The sequence below is a fragment of the Chrysemys picta genome, chromosome 11 (assembly GCF_011386835.1).
Source record: "Chrysemys picta bellii isolate R12L10 chromosome 11, ASM1138683v2, whole genome shotgun sequence".
Lineage (NCBI taxonomy): Eukaryota > Metazoa > Chordata > Testudines > Emydidae > Chrysemys > Chrysemys picta.
The window spans coordinates 62,753,785-62,775,510 of NC_088801.1; the positions used below are offsets into that span (position 1 = coordinate 62,753,785).

Consider the following 21,726-nt stretch of genomic DNA (forward strand, 5'->3'; position numbering starts at 1 on the left):
ACCTGAACTAAGGGCAGAATTCTCTGTACGCTAGATGTACGCAACACGTGCCTGCTGAGGTGTGACACAAGGACAATAGCCATGATACACCACGTAATGTCATCTCTTGAAACATATTGGCCCAGATTTTTACAAGGTATTTAGGTGTTCCTGTGCGTGGCGCTGCAACACCTCACTGATTTAGGAGCCTAAATATCATTTTTAAGGGATTTAGGCACTTGCTGTTTAGGTCCCTCAATCAGTTAGGCATGGCAACAGTGAGCACAGCGGCACCTAAGTACCTTTAAAAATCTGGGCCATTGTCACCATTCCATGGTGGAAGAATGATCAGAAAATAAACATTGGCAAGAAAACCAGGAATATCCCAAATGTTCTGAACTTGTATGACTAGATGTTTAGCTTCCTGAGCCACTAAAAACATACAAGTGAGGCCAAGTTGGACACTCTCTCAGAAATGTGACTGCAAAGCTGCCGAGCAGTCCAGGGTTAAGTATTTCAGTTAAAGAGGTGAGAACCCTGTAAAACTCAGATACCGTATAACTGCCACTGCAAGACAGTAAATTTGCCAAATGCCTCTGTGACCCCACCCTTGTAAATCAGCTTGTTAATCATTATCGTCACAGACGTGATAAAGTTGTTTTATAAGCCAACACTGAGGCAGTAACATTAACTACTTATGTAGGGGCTGGCGTATTTCCCTGAAGATAACATTTATTAGAAGGCACTCACTTTAGAAACACTGGTTTGCCTAAGAAACCTCGTCTGGAGCATTGGACAATCTGTTCCAATTTCTCCCGCCATCGGATTTACGTGTAGACACAAGTGAGGCACAGAGGGGACTGGGTAAGAGGTATGTAATCCCTAGAACTGTGGTTCTGAAACTTTAGCAACCCGAGAACCCCCATTTTTCTTTAAAATTTTTCGTGGACCCCCCAAGTCCCTCCACTCAGCCCCAGGCCCTGCCCTCATTCCACGCCTTCCCCCAAGGCCCTCCCCCTCCCCCACCTATTCCTGCCCCTGCTCACTCTATCCCCCTTCCCTCCGTCGCTCGATCCCCCCTGACTCTCACTCACTTTCACCAGGCTGGGGCAGGAGGTTGGGGTTCAGGCGCTGGGAGGGAGTTTGGGTGCGGGAAGGAGTTTGGGTGCGGGAGGGGGTGAGGAGTTCGGGCTGTGGGAGGGAGTTTGGGTGCGGGCTGTGGGAGGGAGTTTGGGTGTGGGAGGGGGTGAGGGGTTCGGGCTGTGGGAGGGAGTTTGGGTGCATGAGGGAGTTTGGGGGTGAGGGGTACAGGCTCTGGGAGGGAGTTTGGGTGTGGGAGGGGGTGAGGGGTGCGGGCTCTGGGAAGGAGTTTGGGTGCGGGAGGGGGTGAGGGGTTCGGGCTGTGGGAGGGAGTTTGGGTGTGGGAGGGGGTGAGGGGTGCAGGCTCTGGGAGGGAGTTTGGATGCAGGAGGGGGTGAGGGGTGCGGGCTCTGGGAGGGAGTTTGGGTGTGGGAAGGGGTGCGGGCTCTGGGAGGGGGGGGACTATGGGGTCTCTGCGCGCTGCCCCTGCCCGCAGGCACCGCCCCTGCAGCTCCCGTTAGTCGCAGTTCCTGGCCAATGGAAGCTGTGGAATCGGAGACTCCCTGCTCTCCCCACAGAGGCCACAGTCACGTGCCAGCCGCTGAGAGCGGTGCGGAGCCAGGGCAGACACGGAGCCTGCCTCAGCCCCGCTGCGCCGCTGGAGTTTTAGCGCTTTAAATCTCCCCGACTGGCTTCAGTAGCCTCCGGGTGATAGAAGGAGGGGGAGGAGTTGATCAGCAGGGCCCGCGGGGCCCCCTCAAGTACCCTCAGGGACCCCCAGGTGTCCGCGGACCCCAATTTGAGAAACACTGCCCTAGAACATCTAGAATTATAGATTCAAACCTTGGCAGCATTGTCCTAACCCTTCATCCTTTTGAAATAAAGTTTATGATTATTTATCAAGGCCAAGAATACACTCGGTGCTGTTCAACGCACAGAGACAGGTCTTGCTCTGAGGGACTTATTCAGTGTACGAGGCAAACACAAAAAGGACAAGAAGCACTGGGAAACCAGAAGTGGTGTCCAACATTTTAACCTCAACCATCATCCTTAGTTATACAATGTAATGGTGGAAAAGCCCTTTAAATACTGTGGATTGGGATCTGTCTCATGAAAGAAGTAAGCCTTAAGGAGGAAACTCATGGAGCATCCAATGATCTAACAGGACTTCTATACTCCAACCATCCTCTAAATCAATTTCTGATTACTCCTCTTGAGGTTTCCCTCACTCCCCCAGAATCAACACCATCTAATCTAAATTGAGCCTTAGCCTACTAGCTCTTATCTGTCCATTACTCCATTACTACAAAAATTCTGCCGGTGAGGACACTGTGGAGAAGTACATACCCCAGCATTCTTTCTTCACCTCCATGGCAGCCAAGACACAAGATTTAAAAGAAAAACCCTGATGTTGCAATGTGTTTCAGAAAGCATTTTCAGTCTCTTCTCTTTGTGCTTCATCTGTTGCAGGTGATCTGCACTGTATTCTTTGAAAAATGTCAGAAGACCTGGGAGAGTGAAGGGTGGACTGACGGCCTTAACTATAAACAGTGGTTCTTTATGCAGTTCTTAGGAGTGGGAATGGGGGTATTGAAACACAAAGGGTAAAACTGTGATTGAAGTTAGTGGCAAACCTCCCATGGGGCTTCAAGTGGGGCCAGGATTTCACTCAAAGGTCTTCAAGCTGTGGACTCCGGAACCAGTGTGTCGTAATATAGTTAGCTAACGATAACACAAGTTATAGCCAAATATACAAGGGAGGGGAAAATACATGCCAGGAAGTTACTGACCATTTCTAGTGAGGGAGCAGATAAGAAGTGTGAGAGTGTGAGGTGAAAGGAGGTGAGGATTGTTCTAGGTTGCCAACGAGGGATTTCCTGGACGTTTTTTCAGTTTGCCAGATCCTGAATCTTCCAATGTTCTTGTTACAATTTCAATACACAATTCAGCTTTAGTCTAGATGAAAGGGGCAAAGGGAGGAAGGAGGATCTTGTGGCTAAGGCACTGGGCTGGGATTCAGGAGAGGCAGGTTCAATTCCCAGCTCTGCCACTGACTCCTTGTGTCATCCTCGTCAAGTCCTGTACTCTTTCTAGTCATTAATTCCCAAACATCTGTTTTATGCTGTGTCACTCGCCCCACCCTTCACCCATCTCGCATATTTAAATTGTAAGCTAGTTAGGGCATGGTTTGTCTTTTCATACATGCGTTGTACAGTGCCTCACGCAAGGGGCCATGAAGTTGGTTGGCACTAGGCGCTACTAGAATACGAATAAGTAAAACCAAGGAGGTGTTCCCTCTGCATGTGTTTGAGAGCCGTGTTTCTCCTCTGTAACAGGCAGTATTTGAACTGAACACAAGATAGCAGCTGCCTCCAGCAGACTTGGAGAAATGAAACGTTCCCATTACACAGGAAGCAAATTCGTAAGATATAGCTTGATAACACAGCAACTGCCGTAGGCATCTACAGAGCATCAACGGTAACTGGGAACAACCATCCACGTCCTACAAGTGCTGTGTGCAGGATGGGGACCGGTTGCCAGGAATCCTAATAGCGATTGCTCCTCTCCCCTCACAATTCCCCAAGTTTAGTCTGTTTTGCACTGTTGTGCTGCATTAACTAATAACAAACCCATCGCTGAGAACACCCCCAAGGAAATTTAGCAATACACGCTGCAAGAATTAAAGAGAAAACAGAGTCAGTTCAATTAAACATCCGTCGCTAACTTGCTTTGAGATGCCTTGCGACAGGCAAGATGCACTTGCTTCCGTATATGCGATAAAACTCTCCCCGCTGCACTTGGAAACCCGTTCTGAACATACAGCACGGCATGGCCCTCCAGTGAAATGAGACACAGTCTCCTCTTACAAACAGGCCACGGGGTTAACATGAAATTCCATCTAAGGAGATCAGTCTATACCTTTTGAAATGGGGGGGAGAGAACAGGAAAAAAACCCCAGAACGTCAACAGATAATGAAGATCCTCTGCTTCTCTGTAACACACAAGCATATATTTTTTGGGACGAGTGGGGAAAAAGGAAGGCCCTCTCATGAAGCACGTCCAAGCAATGCGGTGAAAAAGCTCAAGCGGACACAAGGGAGAAGGAGCCAAAATGCCTCAGAGTAAACAGCAGGGCTTGAAACTGCTGGTGCCAGATCCACACTGAGCTCCACAACGTGACTCCTGGGCCAAAGCTTCTACCTTCACATTCGTGGCATTTCATTCCCCCGGTCTCTTTCTTCTTTCCCCCAAGGTTTTAAGTAGGGTCGACAACTTTCTAATCGCACAAAACCGGACACCCTTGCCCTGCCCCCTGCCCCGCCCCTTCGCCAAGGCCCCGCCCCTGCTTACTCCACCCCCCGTCACTCGATCTCCCCCACCCACACTCACTCACTCATTTTCAGTGGGCTGGGGCAGGGGATTGGGGTGCAGGAGGGGGTGAGGGCTCCGGCTGGTGGTGCAGGTTCTGGGGTGGGGCCAGAAATAATGAGTTCAGGGTGCAGGAGGGGGCTCCAGACTGGAGCAGGGAGTCAGGGTGCGGGCTCTGGGGTGGGGCCGGGGATGAGCACTTTGGGGTGCAAAAGGAGGCTCTGGGCTGGGGTTGGAGCTGAGGGGTTCAGAGTGTGGGAAGGGGCTCTGGGCTAAGGCAGGGTGTTGAAGGGGGTACTGGCTCTGGACTGGGGGTGCGGCTTCTGGGGTGGGGCCAGGAATGAGGGGTTCAGGGTGCAGGAGGGGGTTCTGAGCTAGGACAGGGGGTTGAGGTACGGGGGGGAGGTGCAGGCTCCGGGAGGAAGTTTGGGTGTGGGAGAGGGCTCAGGGCTGGGGTGTGAGAGGGGGTGCAGGGTGAAGGCTTTGGGAGGGAGTTTGGGTGCAGGAGGGGGCTCAGGCTGGGGCAGGGGGTTGGGGTGCAGGGTGCGGGCTCCGGGCGGCGCTTACCTCAGGGGCTTCCCAGAAGCGGTAACATATCCCTCGGTTCCTAGGCGTAGGGGTGGCCAGGTGGCTCTGCGCAGTGCGCACTGTCTCTGCCCACAGGCACCGCCCCAGCAGCTCCCATTGGCTGTGGTTCCCAGCCAATTGGAACTGCAGAGCTGGCACATGGGGCAGGGGCAGCACATGGAGCCCCTCTAGCAGCCCCTGCACCTCAGAGCTAGAGGGACACGTTGCTGCTTCTGGGAGCCGTGCAGAGCCAAGTAGGGAACATCAACCGGAGCCACCAGGATCCCTTTTCGACTGGATGTTCCCATCGAAAACCAGACACCTGGCAACCCTAGTGCAGGGCTCCAAGATGGCAGCACTACATTTAATTTCTGTCACACCCAGGTGTTCTCCTAATCTTGTAGTGGGCATGAGTAATAGATGGTTTTAAGAAGCAGGTATTGAAACTAAGGTCAAAGGCTGCGTTAATCAAACAAGACATAAAGTGTACTGGGAATTTGCATGTTAGAGAACAGAGAACAATTTCCTTAACTTGAAAATGTGTGCGCACACACACACACAAATATATACATAGGATGCACCTGATTTTTTTTTTTATAAAGCTAGGATGCAATTAGATGCTCAGCTGTGCACTTAATTTGCACATATAATTGCCACGACTGTGTTTCATTATCTCACTGAAGGGGACAACCCTGAAATGATACTTGCATTTTAGTTTTGAGAAAGGGTCCTGAGTCAATGGCTTGGTTGGACAGGCAATGTGTTACCTGAGGGATGGGAACGCAGTCAGAGCCCAATCCTTCAAGCTGTTACTCCGAGTTTGCCATACTGGGCCCTTGGTTCTGTGTGGCAAATTAGGACAAAAAACACAAGATAACAAAAGCACTTTGCACAAGCAAATACAGTCACACTGTTTTTTGTTCGTTTTAAAGAAAGGTTCATTACAGCAGGCAGGTCCCACTGCATTCTCCCCACACGATGGCTTGGGAGTCCGACTGCACATCTAATTTTTAATGCGCTGAATGTCATTTCGAAGCCCTGTTGCAAATTTGGGTTTCAAGCAGAACAAAAAAGCTCTTTTGTTTTATATATATATATAAGATCTTGACATATCAAATTAAACTTAGATCTGCTCATTTTCCAGGCCACCCTCTACCACAATGACTTTAGCCTCCTTCACTATCCAAAATTCTCTCTCTAACCGTAAGATGCCTTTTGCTGTTGACCCAGTGTACCAGTCCTGTTGCCACTCTGAATTACAGCAACTCCCTTGTTCCCAAGTATTGAGGTAAAAGGAGAAAGCTGGCCAATCTTGTCATTACCACTAAATGTAACACGAGCTGCCAGCAATTTGGGAAATTAATACTCGCCTAAAATATCAGCTGCTCGGGAGAGCCTTCTGCTCGGCGTTTCGTGCTGGCCCAGCTGAAGGAAGTCTCAGAGCTGGCAATCTTTGAGGTATAAAGTTTCCAACCACACTGAAGTGGAGTGACTGTGGCAAGGAAAGGAGCCCTAGGCACAGGAAAATATCTGAGAGGCTTAATCACTAGTGAGAGGCAGGGTGACTGTTTCGGAGGGTGATCTGATGGCAGATCATTTAATTTTTATGATCATGCACTCCTCTATGTATGTGCCTGTTTATGTGTGCAGTATATAAACACACATGCTGTATAAACAGGTACAGTACATGATAATGTGGTGCGTTTAAAGGGTTTATGGGACAGCTGCATCACTCACGAATGGCAACGCCAGAGGGGATTTTGACAGCACCCCCAGCACCACTTACTCTGTGGAAGCCACACACATGTAAAGAAAAACTATTTTATGAAAGTTAGGAGAGTTCGTGCTTTGTTTTTCTGTGTGTTTGTTTTTGAAGCCCTGTTTTTTGTATCCTGCCACTTGTAAAGTTACCACTAGTCCTACTGTGCGGGCCTCAGAGAAAGCCATAAGCAATGCCATAAACACATAGCCATACGCTATACCAGCGAAAGCTCACCTCTATCAAGGGCTATTGCCAGCACTGCTGTCATCCAGGATTACACCTCCTCACCCCCCTGACCAATAGAGCTAGGCCAGAAAAAGTCTGTGGTATATGGATTGCAAATTTTATGGGGAAAAAGTGTGTTTTAGAGTTTGTTGTATCTTGGGTGGAAAAGGAGATTGCCACGCCTGGGTTTTAAAGTCACTAAGCGCTGCATTATAACTCAACCACACGCCATTTCTCAATAACTGTACTAGGACAGAATGGTCAGACATTCTGAATGATCACGAACCGCGAGGAAAAAATGATTACAGTTCCCCGCTCTCTGTGATCCTGGAAACCGAACTGCAATGAGGAAGAGAGATGGACAGGATAGAAAAGCTGGCCTTTTTGGCAAAAGATTTGAGATGGTCAGAAAAGTGACCTGGCCCTGAAAGCATTTGTATTGCTCCTCAAAAGTGCTTCTAGCTCTGTCATCACCAGACACTGGAGCGTAGTTCAGGTGAGATGCAGGCTTCGGTGAAGCATTTTTTTCACATTTTTGGTTATTAGACAATATTACATTTATAAAACATTTCAACAAAAGTATAGGAATTGCTGTACCAGATCCGAACAACTGTCCACCTAGTCCAGTATCCTGTCTCGGACAGCGGCTGGTACTAAATGTTTCAGAGGAAGGTGAAAGAAATCCCCGTAAAGGATATTCTACCCATAGGGGAAACTTCTTCTGAATACTAGTCAGTTAGTGGTTTGTTTACTGTATACAGCTTTCTTTAATTTAACCGGATATCTTGTTTGCTTTCTGGGCCACCCCAGAGTATTGAGCAGATGTTTTCACTGAGCTGTTTGTAAAGACACCTTTGGTCTTTTTCCTGAATGGTTGCAGTTAATTTAGAACCCAGCAAAATGTCCAAGTAGTGAGAACTGCATCAACTGTCACAAGAACTACATCTGCTAAAAATCATCATCATAACATTTTAGGTCAATATTTGCCACTTACTACCGGAACGTCCCCTTGTCTAAGTCTTTAATTGGTTGGACTAGCCCTGGATAAAGTAGCTAACAGAGATTTAGTGATGTTTTAATAGAGGCCTCATTCCTGACTCACACCAGATTACTCTCAGGGGCTTATGAAGAGTGATGGCTGGAGCGGAACACAATCATAGCCAATGGGGCAGAATAGGTGAGCTGTCACACTTTGTTTTTCTGCTTGTTAAATCTGAATGCTCTTAATTAGTTATCTTGCCTGTGAATGCCTGTGCGAACAATGAAGAAGAGATCAGGCTTGGGGAGAGGCTAAGAATACATGCTGCCCAAGCCCCTGGAGCTGGGCTAAGCTAGCTGTAAGCTTGGGTGTAGTCAACTGGGGCACTGTTTTGCTGTGAGAACTTGATTTAAAAAAAAAAAATCCTTCTGTGAATAAAGAACATCACCTGTTTTCTCTCTGGTTAAAGGGCAGGCCGGCCAGGTTGCTCACATCTGCATTAGCTGGGTCTGTGAATCAGCAAAGTGCTAGCATAGCACTATCCCATTAGGAGCTTGGCAGCTTTCCAGAACTAATGACTTATTACTTGGCTGTTTTCCTTCCTGGGCTAAGCCCTCCCCCACTAGCCCAGCACCCCATCCTTATCGATCACAGCAGTAAAAGTCCCCAGACCATTAGCTAATTACTAGTAGCAGAAGCCTAGGTTGTCACCCGGGTGTAATTTGTAAAGCCACATGTGTCAAAAAAGCCCAAAATGGCTGAGAACTTAAAAGCTGGTCAGTAACAGAGAGGATGATGAAACCTGGTGATAGTTTAAACAAAAAGAGCTCTCAAGCAGCTTCTTCCATCATTTCACACTGACTCAACAGACATTCTGGGCGTCAGAGTGGTGTTTGGGGTTACTGTGCATGCTGGCTGCGTTGATCTGTGTTGAGGGGGTTGTGCTAGGACATTGGTGTTGATCTTTGCAGGTGGTGAATGAGGCGCGTGTGATGTGGGGAGAAACTGTGTGTGTTCAGGGTTATCATGTGGTGGTTGTGTAGATTTGTGTGTGTGAGGCGGTTGTACTGGAAGATCTGTGTTGATTTGTGTGGGTGGCGGATGGACACACAGAATGGCAGTTGGGCCAAGTAATTCACACTCTCTGTGCAGTCTCCCTCATACAACCAATGAAACCGTTCCATACAAATTAACTGTACAGTAAGGGTGGGAATATGTTGAGTCACCTTTGATATCACAATGCTCCAGGACTCTTGGCGGGGCAGAGAGACACGCCTTACTGCAGCTGTACACAGCATGGGGTACATTGGTTAAGTCAAAATGGCAGAGAACTTAAAAATGGACGGTACAGACCACACATCCCAGAGGTGATTGAACCCCATGATAGATATTCTGAACAAAAAGAGCTCTCAGCCATGTTGCAGCTGCTCTCATGGCTTCACACGGAGACACACAGACAGAGCAGCAATCCTGGAATCTTACTATCTAGATTCCTGTTTGTTATTTGTACTGTGGTAGCACCTAGGAGCACTAGTCAGACACCGGGACCCCCCCACTGCACCAGGCGTGAGTCTTAAATTAGATTTCCCTCTAAATAATATTGTGCATCGCCATCTTCATCTCAGGCAAAAATGAATTTTCATTCAGCTCTCTTCTTGCACCCTCAAATTCAGCGTGCAAACAACAGCCCCTCCAGATAGCACATTTATAAAAACACAGCTGCCCAGCGGAGAGAGGTTTCTTGTTTTCTGGGCATTTTAAAGAGCCCTTTGCAGGACAAATACATCAGACTTGGAGTCACTGGGAGAGAGGGCACCATTTCTGCAGATTACCACTCCCTGCTTTTCTAATTCACTCACCAGGCCTTATCTTTCTATTAATCTTTAATAAACCTTTTGGTTAATTCCCCCAACACATACATTCTACGTGACAGCAGGGCAGAGTGTTAAGAGCACCCCAGGATATAAGGAAATGAGTAGGGGAGGAATCAAAAATAGGGGAAATATTCGGGAATTTAAAAAAAACCACACACTGGCAGCCAACAACCAGTAGTCAGGTGAGAGCAACAATGGCAAAGTACGATATGGGGGCTAGTCAGTGTCTTTAAGGGCACTAATGCTCCTCTATTAGCTCCATTCTCTCTCTCTCCTCCCCATCATGGTTTCACTCTGACAGAAATGGGCAACCTGATTTCAAACATAGAGATTCTGAAATGAGGAAAAGACTCTCCAGGCCGATAACAAGGATACAGCTAGATTAAAAGCTAAATCCAATTTAACCCATCCCAGCAGAAACAGTAATTGAATTACACTGCCTCTAACTATGATAAATTTGGGGAGCCGGGGGGGGGTAGGAGGATTGCAAATACAAATAAACACAAAGAAGTATGTTGGAAGGAACTGCTAAATAAATGGATGCATTGTGACTCCTGCCCATCCCCACTCCCACAGGGCCTTTGCTAAGCTGCTGATTGCTTCTAAATCTCTACTGCCAATGTTAGGAACTGATTAAGCAGCTTACAAGGCACTGGGGGCTAATAGACTGGCCCACCAGGGAGACTGCCACTTCTGATTTAAGCAGCTTGTTATTTCATGGTTTGGTTATGAAAGAAGAGACAGCAGCAAAGCCTGAAAAGCCACGAAAGCAGTTCTATCCCTCAGATGACTGGCTTTTTAAAACATGTGGAATTATTCCCATCCCACAACTGCACCAGCCCACAGACTACTTGTTGCCTCAGCTTTGGGTCTCTGTGTATTTGCTGCCACACAAAACTTGGATTCTCCCAACTCCCCTCAATTCTTATTGCCAAGCTAATTCTTGTCATTCCATCTGTCCCATGCTGAAATACGGGTGCTGCATAGCAGGCTATCCACTCAGCTTGTTCAGCAGAGACTGAAGCAAAGAAGTATATTATTGGGACACATCTGGTTGATTATCGACAGCTACAGTAACCCAAGATGGCCTGATTTTAAGTCACGTGTCTGGTTAATTTAATCATTGTTGTTAATTTGTTGTATCACAGAAGCTACACATTTTTTGTATCACACCCAGGAGCGTCAGGCACTGACCAGCTTTCCATCGCATTAGGTGCTACACAAACACAGAACAAAGAGACAATTCCTGCCTCACATCTATGTAAACATTACTAGTCACACTAAGGGGTTAAACTCCCCGAGGGGTTACTCCTACATTTTAAAGCAATTTCCCCTTTCCTTCTAGGGCAAAGTGAACACAATGGAGTGAAATACCAAAACCCAATCGAAACATTATGGTGACCATGCTGAAGACAAAAAGGCAAGAAATGCAAAGTGAAAATGAGAAATGGGCTCATAGGAAAACCCCCAATTCAAAACACCCCGGCACTTTAAGTGGTGCTCAAAATCCACCCCTGAATCCAGATTTTGAAAGCGGCTCCTGGGTAGAATTTTCAAAAATGCCAAATCTGTTCTCTATAGATAGCATTTGTACCGGTATAACTGTATCAGTTACGGGTGTGATTTTGTGCTGCTGCGGTTATACCAGCACAATGCCTAGTGTGGATGCAGCGACCCTGTATAAAGGTGCGTTAGACAGGATAAAAAATTCATAAGGGATAAGCCATAAGGCAGCGTCCTCCTACCTCAGGATGCGAATGATCCACTAGCTGGTGGGGCTCAGGAAAAGGTGTTTGGTGGCATGTGCTAACAAGGCCTTAACTACGCTACGGGGGCTCTAGCGGCATAGCTACTGTATCTTAGCCCCACAGTGTAGATGCAGTCTACAGCGATGGAAGGGATTTTTCCGTCACCGTAGGAACTCCACCTCCCCAAGCAATGGGAGCGAGGTGGATGGAAGCATTCTTCTGCCCACCGAGCTGCGTCTACGGTTGGGGTTAGGTTGGCAGAGCTACGTTGCTCAAGAGTGTGAGCATCATAGCTGTGTCAACCTACATTTTAAGTGCAGACCAAGCCTAACACATGCAAAACTGTGGAGACCAGGCAGAGCTGTACTTTAAGCAGGTGTGAGTTAGAATCATAGAAGAATCATAGAATCATAGAAGATTAGAGTTGGAAGAGACCTCAGGAGGTCATCTAGTCCAAACCCCTGCTCAAAGCAAGACCAACACCAACTAAATCATCCCAGCCAGGGCTTTGTCAAACCGGGCCTTAAAAACCTCCAAGGAAGGAGATTCCACCACCTCCCTAGGTAACCCATTCCAGTGCTTCACCACCCTCCGAGTGAAATAGTGTTTCCTAATATCCAACCTAAACCTCCCCCACTGCAACTTGAGACCATTGCTCCTTGTTCTGTCATCTGCCACCACTGAGAACAGCCGAGCTCCATCCTCTTTGGAACCCGCCTTTAGGTAGTTGAAGGCTGCTATCAAATCCCCCCTCATTCTTCTCTTCTGCAGACTAAACAAGCCCAGTTCCCTCAGCCTCTCCTCATAAGTCATGTGCCCCAGCCCCTTGATCATTTTCGTGGCCCTCCGCTGGACTCTCTCCAATTTGTCCACATCCTTTCTGTAGTGGGGGCCCCAAAACTGGATGCAATACTCCAGATGTGGCGTCACCAGTGCCGAATAGAGGGGAATAATCACTTCCCTCGATCTGCTGGCAATGCTCCTACTAATGTAGGCCATTATATGCCGTTAGCTTTCTTGGCAACAAGGGCACACTGCTGACTCATATCCAGCTTCTCATTCACTGTAATCCCCAGGTCCTTTTCTGCAGAACTGCTGCTTAGCCAGTCGGTCCCCAGCCTGTAGCAGTGAATGGGATTCTTCTGTCCTAAGTGCAGGACTCTGCACTTGTCCTTGTTGAACCTCATCAGATTTCTTTTGTCCCAATCCAAGTTGGCACTCAGGCTCCCCCTTCAGCTTCAATTAACACTACTCAGCAATGAGTGTAGACAGAGACCCTTGAGGGATGACCGGGACAAGCTAACCATGCTTTGTCTGGAGCTCCCCAGGGAGTTTAACACCGCACTCATTAATACTTTTGCTAACCTGTTAACGCACCTCAATTTTCCAGTGTAGGCCAGGCCAACATGGCATCTGCCCCATAGCTACTCCACCTAGGTTTCCCCTCCATCTCGTCAATGATGCGTACACACTTCCTTTTGGTTACACAGCCACACGCGCCATGGGGACTAACTTAGGCCACGTCTATGCTTAAACTGCTACAGGGGCACAGGCAGCTGCGTTTTTGTAGCACTTCAGCGTAGACGCTCCCTACAGCCATCGGAGGAGTTTCCAGTCGTGCTGTCATTAATCCACCTCCCCAAGGGGAGGCAATTGACGGATGGAAGAATTCCTAGTGTTGCCCACTCTGGGGTTTAGGTCGGCGTAGCTATGTCTCTCAGGAGTGTGAATTTTTCACACCCCGGAAAGATGTAGCTGTGCCGATATAAGTTTCCAGTGTAGACCAGCCCTTATTTTGTATGGTCCAAACCCTGTTGTCTTGACTCAGGAAGAGGGAGTTTTCCTCGTATAAGGATTGCAGAGACTTGTTCCTGGTTCCAGGATGCACACATGTGGCATAAACCTTTGTTTTGGGGCTAAAACATCCCTGTATGCCAAGATTTTTATGCCAAACGACAAACCTCTGAGAGATTGGGATGTGTTGCTAACTCCACCACAATTAATAGCTGGGGAAAGCGTGTCATTCTTGTAATCCACACAGGAAAGGAAATTACCTGGCAAACAGAAGAAATGTACAATCAATGGAAGAAACTTACCTGCTGTAGGTCTGCAAGGGAATACAGGTGGATCTGCTGAAGGAGGTACTCTCTGGGGAAGATTCTGAAAAGAGGGAAATAGATATGAGTGGACATAAGGCTTCTGAGAGACAGACTCTTCTCTGGAAAATTCCCAAACCAGGAAGATCTCCAAATTCTTCAGCCATCATTGGGGAATTGTACATTCTCCTCCAAGGTCTCTACACAGTAGTGATGTTCGATACAGTGGTAGTTAGGGGTTGGAGTTATGTTACTCTCCCAAGCATCAGCTGCTTTCACAGTATTCTTTTATTTGCCATCTTCACCTTCTCCCAGGGAAAGAATTAATACAGTGGGAGTCCCTGTAGTTTTTCTGCAGCTGTCAGGGAAGCACGTGCAATGATAGTTACAGAAATAGAAACCTCATACTGTGGGCAGGAGTGTGATTTTTTTTTAACCAGTAAAAGCCCCAGTGTGGACACAGTTATACTGGTATAAAGGTGATTTATGCTGGTTATAGTAATTATTCTTCCCTTACGGGAGTAGCTAACACCAGCATAACCAATATAATTGCATTCAACCTAGAAGGAGTTGTACTATTGAAATTATACTGGGTACAGTGGTAAAACTTTCTAATGTAGACAAGGCCTTATTTTCAAATCAGACCAAATACACACTTCACATGTCCCGTGCTAAAAATTAAAACTGAAAATCACAAGTAGTAAATTTGTGAAGCTACATTTTTATGAATCACACCTGAGCTCTGAACTAGTGGTATGGCTCTGCACTACCTTCCTAGGGACCTGGTATGATTTCTGGTCCTGGTCTCTTACTTGGCCTTCTCTTAGAAGTCAGAGACAAGGAATGGGCAATCTATAAGGTGGGCCTCTCTCTCTGATACAGGGCACAGCACTACCACTGGATTACCAGGCCAGAGCTGGGCAGGTCATCTGTCAGTAAGCAGTCATGAAGGCAGTGTTGCCTAGAGGCTATCAACCTGGACTGGGGCTCAGGAGACCTGGGTTCTATTCTTGGCTCTGCCACAGGCCTGCTCGGTGACCTTGGGCAAGTCACTTCACCTCTCAAACGCCTCAGTTTCCCCAGCGATAAAATATGGATCACCATACTGACCTTTATAATGTGCTTTGAGATCTATGGATGAAAAGTGCTATGTAACAGCAGGTATTAAACAGTTAATCCATTCACCTGTGTCTTTATGCCTACTTTTTGTTTCCCCATTTTGCAATTTAGTTACATTACAGCCGGCATGGGGCTTGTCTATACAACAAGCCTCTGCATGGCAAGCCAGGATGTGAATCTGCAGTAATGTCCTGTATGGACACTGCTATGCAGCAGTGGAAGTCCTGGAGTGCGCCGGGTGAAACTGGGATCCAAATTCACACTTCGTCAATGGATAGAGGGGGCAGATATGGAGTTTTGGTTCAAGTCCATCTCTACTTTACAACAGACTTTCGTGGGTTTCATGCAGTGTTTCCCCTCCGGTGTTTGGGAAAGAGTGAAGACTGGTATCGTCTGAGTAGGATCAAGGAGTTGCAAACAGTGGCCACTGCGGTCAGTGGATAAAGATTGAAATCATTTGACAGAGAAATAACCCTTCATACTCCTGCCCCCTGTCGAGTGACTGGGGCTAGGAAATAAAGACCAAGCTCTTGTACTCCTGTGGATCACACCTTACTACATGGTGTTAGAAGAAAACCACCTTTGGCAAGAACGGATCAATTGAGCTACCTAAATCTTGCAGTCTGGAAGGCAACGGGGCACAGAGAACTGGTGGAGTTGACTGCCGCACTTTTAAAGCAGGAGGTATTGCGGGAAATCAGAGAGGGTGAAATCCTCCATTCCACATGGGAGGTCCAGGAGCACTAGAGAGCTCCAGTGATTTAGTGGGAGCATGAAGGAAAAACAAGCTGCTAGACAAAGTCATTCAAAAACGTTAAGAATACTGTGAACTACTCCAGAACGTTATTTAGGAAAGGCAAATTTTCCTTACAAGGAACAAGATGTCAGGTTGGACCATGGACCCTTCTGTTACAGACCTGTGTCATGAAGTTAAGTCTTGTGAGTCTGAGCAGACAATAAATGGACTAATTAGCGACTGAATTACTTATTGTAAGAAACAGACTCGACTTTGCAAAGATCTGCGGCTATTTGCAGGGCTAGTGAAAGCTGTGCTTCTCACATGGAAATGGTAAGAAGCAGGGAGAGAACTCAAATGCATCTAATTAAAAATACAAACCAAGATAGACTGCAAAGGGAAACAAACGGCACATCAGATTGGTTTGCAATCAGCATGAAGGCAATCATAACAGAATGCAAAGGTGTCCTACGCAAGGGATATACTGAGTCAATCTTGCAATGAACGCAACTATTTTGCAAAAGTGTGTTGCTTTCAGCACAAATTGCAAAGCACATACAAAACCAAAAATACGTCCATGGACCTGCAGCTGCAGGGCAGAGCGCTAATGATGATGAAGCAGAAAGAATTCTTGGTGGGGTCCATTAATAAATGTACAATGCAAGGTTCTACAACAGATTGGGGTGTGACAAAGGAATGAAATGAACCAAAACAGCAATTAGAAACCCAAAGAAAACACATGTGAAAAGTATTCAGGGGCTGATAAGAACTTTAATAACAACATAAAATTCATTCGAAATTACACTGGAAGCCACCGAAGAGATTTTAGAAACAGGGACAAATATAGATCTGGACAAAACAGCAGTTGGTTGACAATATTTTGTACCAACTGCAATTTCTGGACAAAATCAAGCCAAAAGACTGGAAATCAAAACATCAGTGAATCCAAAAAATAATAAAAGCTCCTCATTTAATTTTGCTCTATTGGTTCTCATAAACAGTTATTTTAGGCTGAGATTTTCCAAGCTGCTTCGGAGAGGTTTGGATTAAAATTAATGGAAATTGGGGTATCCAAATTCCCTGGGCGGTTTTGAAATGTTTAGCCTCAGTGTTTTGGACAAGTTGTAAAACCAAGGTTTTGACCATTTGTGGCTATTAAAGATTCCACGGCACTCTTCTCAAATAGGGATATGTCCTAGCTATATTTCAGCTGAAGGAATTACATTCTATCTACCTAATTCCTATCTGCAGTTTCATATGGATAGGGTATTCTTCACTTCCTGTCCTAAACTGTTGCACAGAAGGGTGTGTTCAGCTTACCAGAGATAAACACATTTCAGTTGTGGGCTAAGTAATCCCTGTATGTCCCTCGGCTACAGATTAAGGGCCAGCCACAAAAAAGTTTTCCAAAAACTAAATCCAAAGATAACACTGCACTTTGGACTTGTCCACAGTAGATTTTAAAACTGATCACTAAGAAGTCAGGCCTAAGACGTCAGCATTTTGAACCAGCTAACAACATTTCAGTCTAACTAGAATTTATTTTATTAACACACCCGACCCTATTCTTCTGATCACGCAGGCAGGCAGTCAACACAGTAATAACATTGGCAGGAACTGTATTGTGTGTCGAAGTCTTTACAGCATTGCTTCTATTAAGGAAAATAATTGACTAGTGAAAGGTTGTATTTTTCAGGTTATTGAAAGTCAAGTCTGAAACTCCTATTAGACAGTAGTTGTCAATGACTGATATCAATGAGTATTCATAAGGTCACTGAAGTATGGGCAATATTTTATTTCCTATAAACACTCTCTCACATGTGATAACAGACATGTAATAAAAACCCAAAATGAGGACTGACTCCACTTACTAGTGCACCTCTACCCCGATATAACGCGACCCGATATAATACAAATTCAGATATAACGCGGTAAAGCAGTGCTCCTGGGGGGGAGGGGGGCTGCGCACTCCGGTGGATCAAAGCAAGTTTGATATAAAGCGGTTTCATCTATAACGCAGTAAAAATTTTTGGCTCCTGAGGACAGCGTTATAACGAGGTAGAAGTGTATGTCATTATTTAAGGTGACCTCAGTCAATCGAGGCCAAGGTGACAGACATTCCTTTCCTGTTCCCATCTCCCTTTTTTGGATCATGTATTAGTTTGCAACTCACACTCCAAAATTAATGTGCTTACTGTTATGTGCCAGTGGCCAGTGCTGGAGAGAAAGCGAAATACCACCCCTTCCTCCCAATTCCATCTTGAGAGAAAGAAACTGGCAATGCCTTCCAGCTCTTAGGTAAGACACACACACACACACACACAAACAATACAATGCCATGAGCAAGTGAAGAGGCGCTCAAGTGAGAGGAGCACTTATTTCCATTACCATAGAAACTGGGCCCTGGGAAAGCAAAGGTGGTCTGGTTTCATATTTGTCCAATCTCTCTATTGATGATAAAAATGTATTCTTGATGAATCAGGATGGAGATGAACAGCTGAGCAGCTAAAGCCTGCATCTGCAGCAGCACCGCCGACCGCATTAGAAAATGGTAGAACCTGAGCCTTTGAGGGGCCGAGAACGTCCTGTGCGGCGCGTGGGACACCCTCAAATCCCACCGAAGCCGAGAAGGGTTGAGGGCACTCCATCTGGGAGGCTGCAGCCTACGAAAGGGTTTAAAAGTGGGCGGCACAGTCCGTGCACTGGGCAGTTTTAAACAAATGTGCTGTGACCGTGTCGGAGCTGAACTGGGGGCGGTTTCAAACACACGACAGCACAAGGGAGCTCCAACAGTGGGGCTGCACTACGTCCATTCGGCAAATTGTTTAAATTTGAATTGTGAAACAACTTTCCAAAATGCTTTAGTTTATTAAACGGTCTTGTCTGACTTGTCACTCCCTCCTTCCTCAGGTGCTAGGGAGCTCCACAATTCAATCAAGGCAAAACCAACACCATCCTTATTAAAACGCAAGCATTGAAAACAAACGGATGAGGTTTTAATACAAATAGAAGGGTGGGAGAAGGGTGAATGAGGAAGAATAAAATATAGGGCCAACACGGATCATGTTAATAAACTAACATTTTTGAAATAAAAGACTCAATCTTAAGAAGTCCACCATCAACTTGAAAAATCACACTTCTCCCTCAAAACTGAGCACCTTGTATAGAGACAACCCATAGCGGCTGAGATGGCTATACCTGAAACATTAATGAAAAACATTAGTGAAAATGCATTAGCTATTAGCCAGGATGGGCAGGGATGGTGTCCCTAGTCTCTGTTTGCCAGAAGCTGGGAATGGGCGACGGGATGGATCACTTGATGATTGCCTATTCTGTTCATTCCCTCTGGGGCACCTGGCACTGGCCACTGTCGGAAGACAGGATACTGGGCTAGATGGACCTTTCGTCTGACCCAGTACGGCCGTTCTTATGTTCTTATGTACATTTTAAACCAAACAACAAATTAATTCCTTTTTGAGTGTTAGCAGCTAGACTTTGTATTGTACATTATTGGGAAAATGTGGCTCCTCCTCCTGTGGAATTGCGATATAGTAAAGTATGGACTGCCCTTGTAATGAAAAAGCTTTCACACCAAGTACACACACACACACGAGAAGTGCCAAAAAGAGGACAGATATTTCAAAATGTGGTCACCCTTTTTAGAGCACACGGAAGAGAAGGGCTCCCCAGCCAGCAAGCCAGAATCTTTAACTAGGTTCTTTGAATATTTACCTGATCCTGAACAAGTAATAAGTAATGTACAACAGAGCATGTTAATATTGTATTGCAACTTTGCATTAATAAAAAGTTAGTGACAGATGTTTGCTTTGGGTATGTAACAGTGCTTTGGGTATAGTCCATTTAATTGCTCCTGTGTGGAGTCACTTACATCTCAGTCCTGCAAAGACTGAAGCATGGGCTTGGATCTTTGCAAGTTGAGAGCTCTTATTTTCTCCCTTGATGTAAAGCTTCTTTATATACATCAAAAATGGGAGTGGTAAAAACGCTTATAAAGTTATGGCGAAAGGAATATCAAAATATTCAGGTCATCCTGCTTTAAAGGGTGCCCTACAGGAATTTTAAAAAATGCATCAATTAAAAAAAAAATTCAAATCGACCGTGTCCTTCTCAGTCAGCTTTTAAAAGTGGAGAGACCAGAATAGCGATGGGGAGACAGATGGCAAATTCCACACCGGCACTTCCTGGGGCTCAGCGCAGCAAAGACCTGATCTCCTACTGCCTCGGGATCTGACACTGGGATACCTGAAAGGCAAGTGGCATCTGAGTGCAGCAGCACACTAAAAGCTTGTCCTATGCTTTTAGATAATTTGGAGACACCGCTCAGTCCCTTCTACATTGCAAGACAGAACTGTGTTTTTAACTGCACCAGAGGAGGGCTGTGTTGTAACCGGATCGTCAGTCACGGTTAAGTTTGCGGCATACAACGTAAGTTCAATGCTAACATTTTAGATTCGCCACTTCCCGGGAAGTCCTGCTGGTTTCAAAGTCTCCACAGTGTTTTACCATAAAGTGCTCGAAACAAAAGCAGCCAGTGCAAGGAAAGCGAACCTTAGGAGACATTAGCTCCAACCCAAGGGAAGACTTTAGCATTCTGTGCAGTCTTCTAAGTTTCCCAATTGGTGATGTGTTTTTTTTTTTACAGCGCTATGTAATCTGCAGAGCAACAGTCATGCAAGACATTCATCCCTGCCCTTGGTGTGATCTTATCCGGTAAGTATCTGCACAAACAAAAGGTTATCTTGTAATGTCCTTCTGGAAATAGAATCACTGATAAGTTTTTGCATTTAGGCAAAGTTTGTAGCCAGGGTGCTTTGTTAGCAGTAAGTAATCACTCTGCATTTAAAGTCTGTTTACCAACAGCTCCAGTAATTTTTCTCGACTGGGTTAAATACCCTGACAGCTCTGCTAAAGCTACAGCAAATTAATCTCCCCAACCTGACACTCTAGCTAAAGTACAAATGTGATAAGCAGAGCAAACTCTTCTTTTCACACTGCAATCAAAAGAAATCAAGTTAGGTGGCAGATGGGCACAATCAAGCCCTTTTGTACCAAAAAAGCCCGCTAAGAAGGCAGAAAAAACAGATTGGCATCACTATTTCATGTGCCAGCCAGCAGTGTGTTGTTTGACCAGGTTTAGAATGTTTTGACCTTACGGGGCTTAAACCATTTCCAGATCTTTGTGATGAGGAGTGGGAGAGGAAGCAGAGAGGAGGATTAAGGGGAAAAAGTGTGATTCCTAGATCCTATTTTTCCTAATAGATGCTTGAAAATCCTTAAAATGTGAGAATAATAGCAGGCAGGGGGAAAAAAAAGTTTTAACATGATGCAAGGTAGATCTTATTCTATTCTCAATCATACTGTGTCACGTTTTTCAGTAGTCTCATTTAACCTGAGCAATTACAGGAGAGTTTAAGTTAATTTCCACTCATCCCAAATATGCATGCAGGGTAAAGGACTGCATTAGGCTTCCCTGCAGACGCACGGGGTCTTTTTGCTAGATTTTATGTCACAATTCATCTGGAGTTCAATTTGTCAATAAAATTAAGGTACAGATTAAGGAAAGTGTGGTGTTTTTCCCTGTTGACAACTCTTGTGATTTTATTGTGAGTCTTTAGCTCTGTGGTGTTCTTCTGAAAGCCCCACCTCCCGCAGTCGTGTTAGTAAGGGAGAAGCTCGACTTAAATGAAAGTCTGTGAGAAAAGCTGGTCAATGTGAACCTTGAAGACTTAGAAAGCAAAAGGCGAATTAAGTCCCACATTTATTATTTAAATCTCATGATTTTTAAGCCAATCTCATGATTTGGAGGGGACTGATTCATGGTTATTGAATTCTAGAGGTTGTCCATACTGGTGCATGTAAGCAGCTTTGCGCAGACCACCTACAAGTACGTTGTCTAATTATCTTTTAGAAACCACCAATCCCTGGATATCTTTCATAGGTAAGGATGGTTAGATGTATTTCAAAATATGTCGGTGTAAGATGTGGATTGGCCTATCAATCCATTACATCTGAAACTCACTTGCTATAGAAACAGTACGGCAAACCAAACCGATTTATATGGATTTGGACCAGGCCCATCAGGCCTAGCAAATGGAAACTGTCATTGATTTCAGATAATGGCTAACCATATTACACCTCTTGCAAGTTGGAATGTTGGAAATCTATTTGCTC

General features: G+C 45.8%; 1 protein-coding gene across 13 annotated transcripts in view; it reads right to left on the reverse strand.

The window, feature by feature from the left end:
* Positions 1 to 21,726, reverse strand: part of PLEKHM3 (pleckstrin homology domain containing M3) — a 120,044-nt gene that overhangs the window by 31,535 nt on the left and 66,783 nt on the right. For 9 of the 13 annotated variants that reach the window (XM_005306073.4, XM_042859633.2, XM_065560994.1 and 6 more), the window contains one exon: positions 13,680 to 13,743. In XM_005306073.4, the coding sequence (XP_005306130.2) occupies positions 13,680 to 13,743 (64 nt within the window). Of the gene's footprint in view, positions 1 to 5,691; positions 5,838 to 13,679; positions 13,744 to 16,285; positions 19,798 to 21,726 lie in introns of those variants that run through there. The other 4 variants (XM_065560997.1, XM_065560999.1, XM_065560998.1 and 1 more) reach the window with 4 other exon arrangements.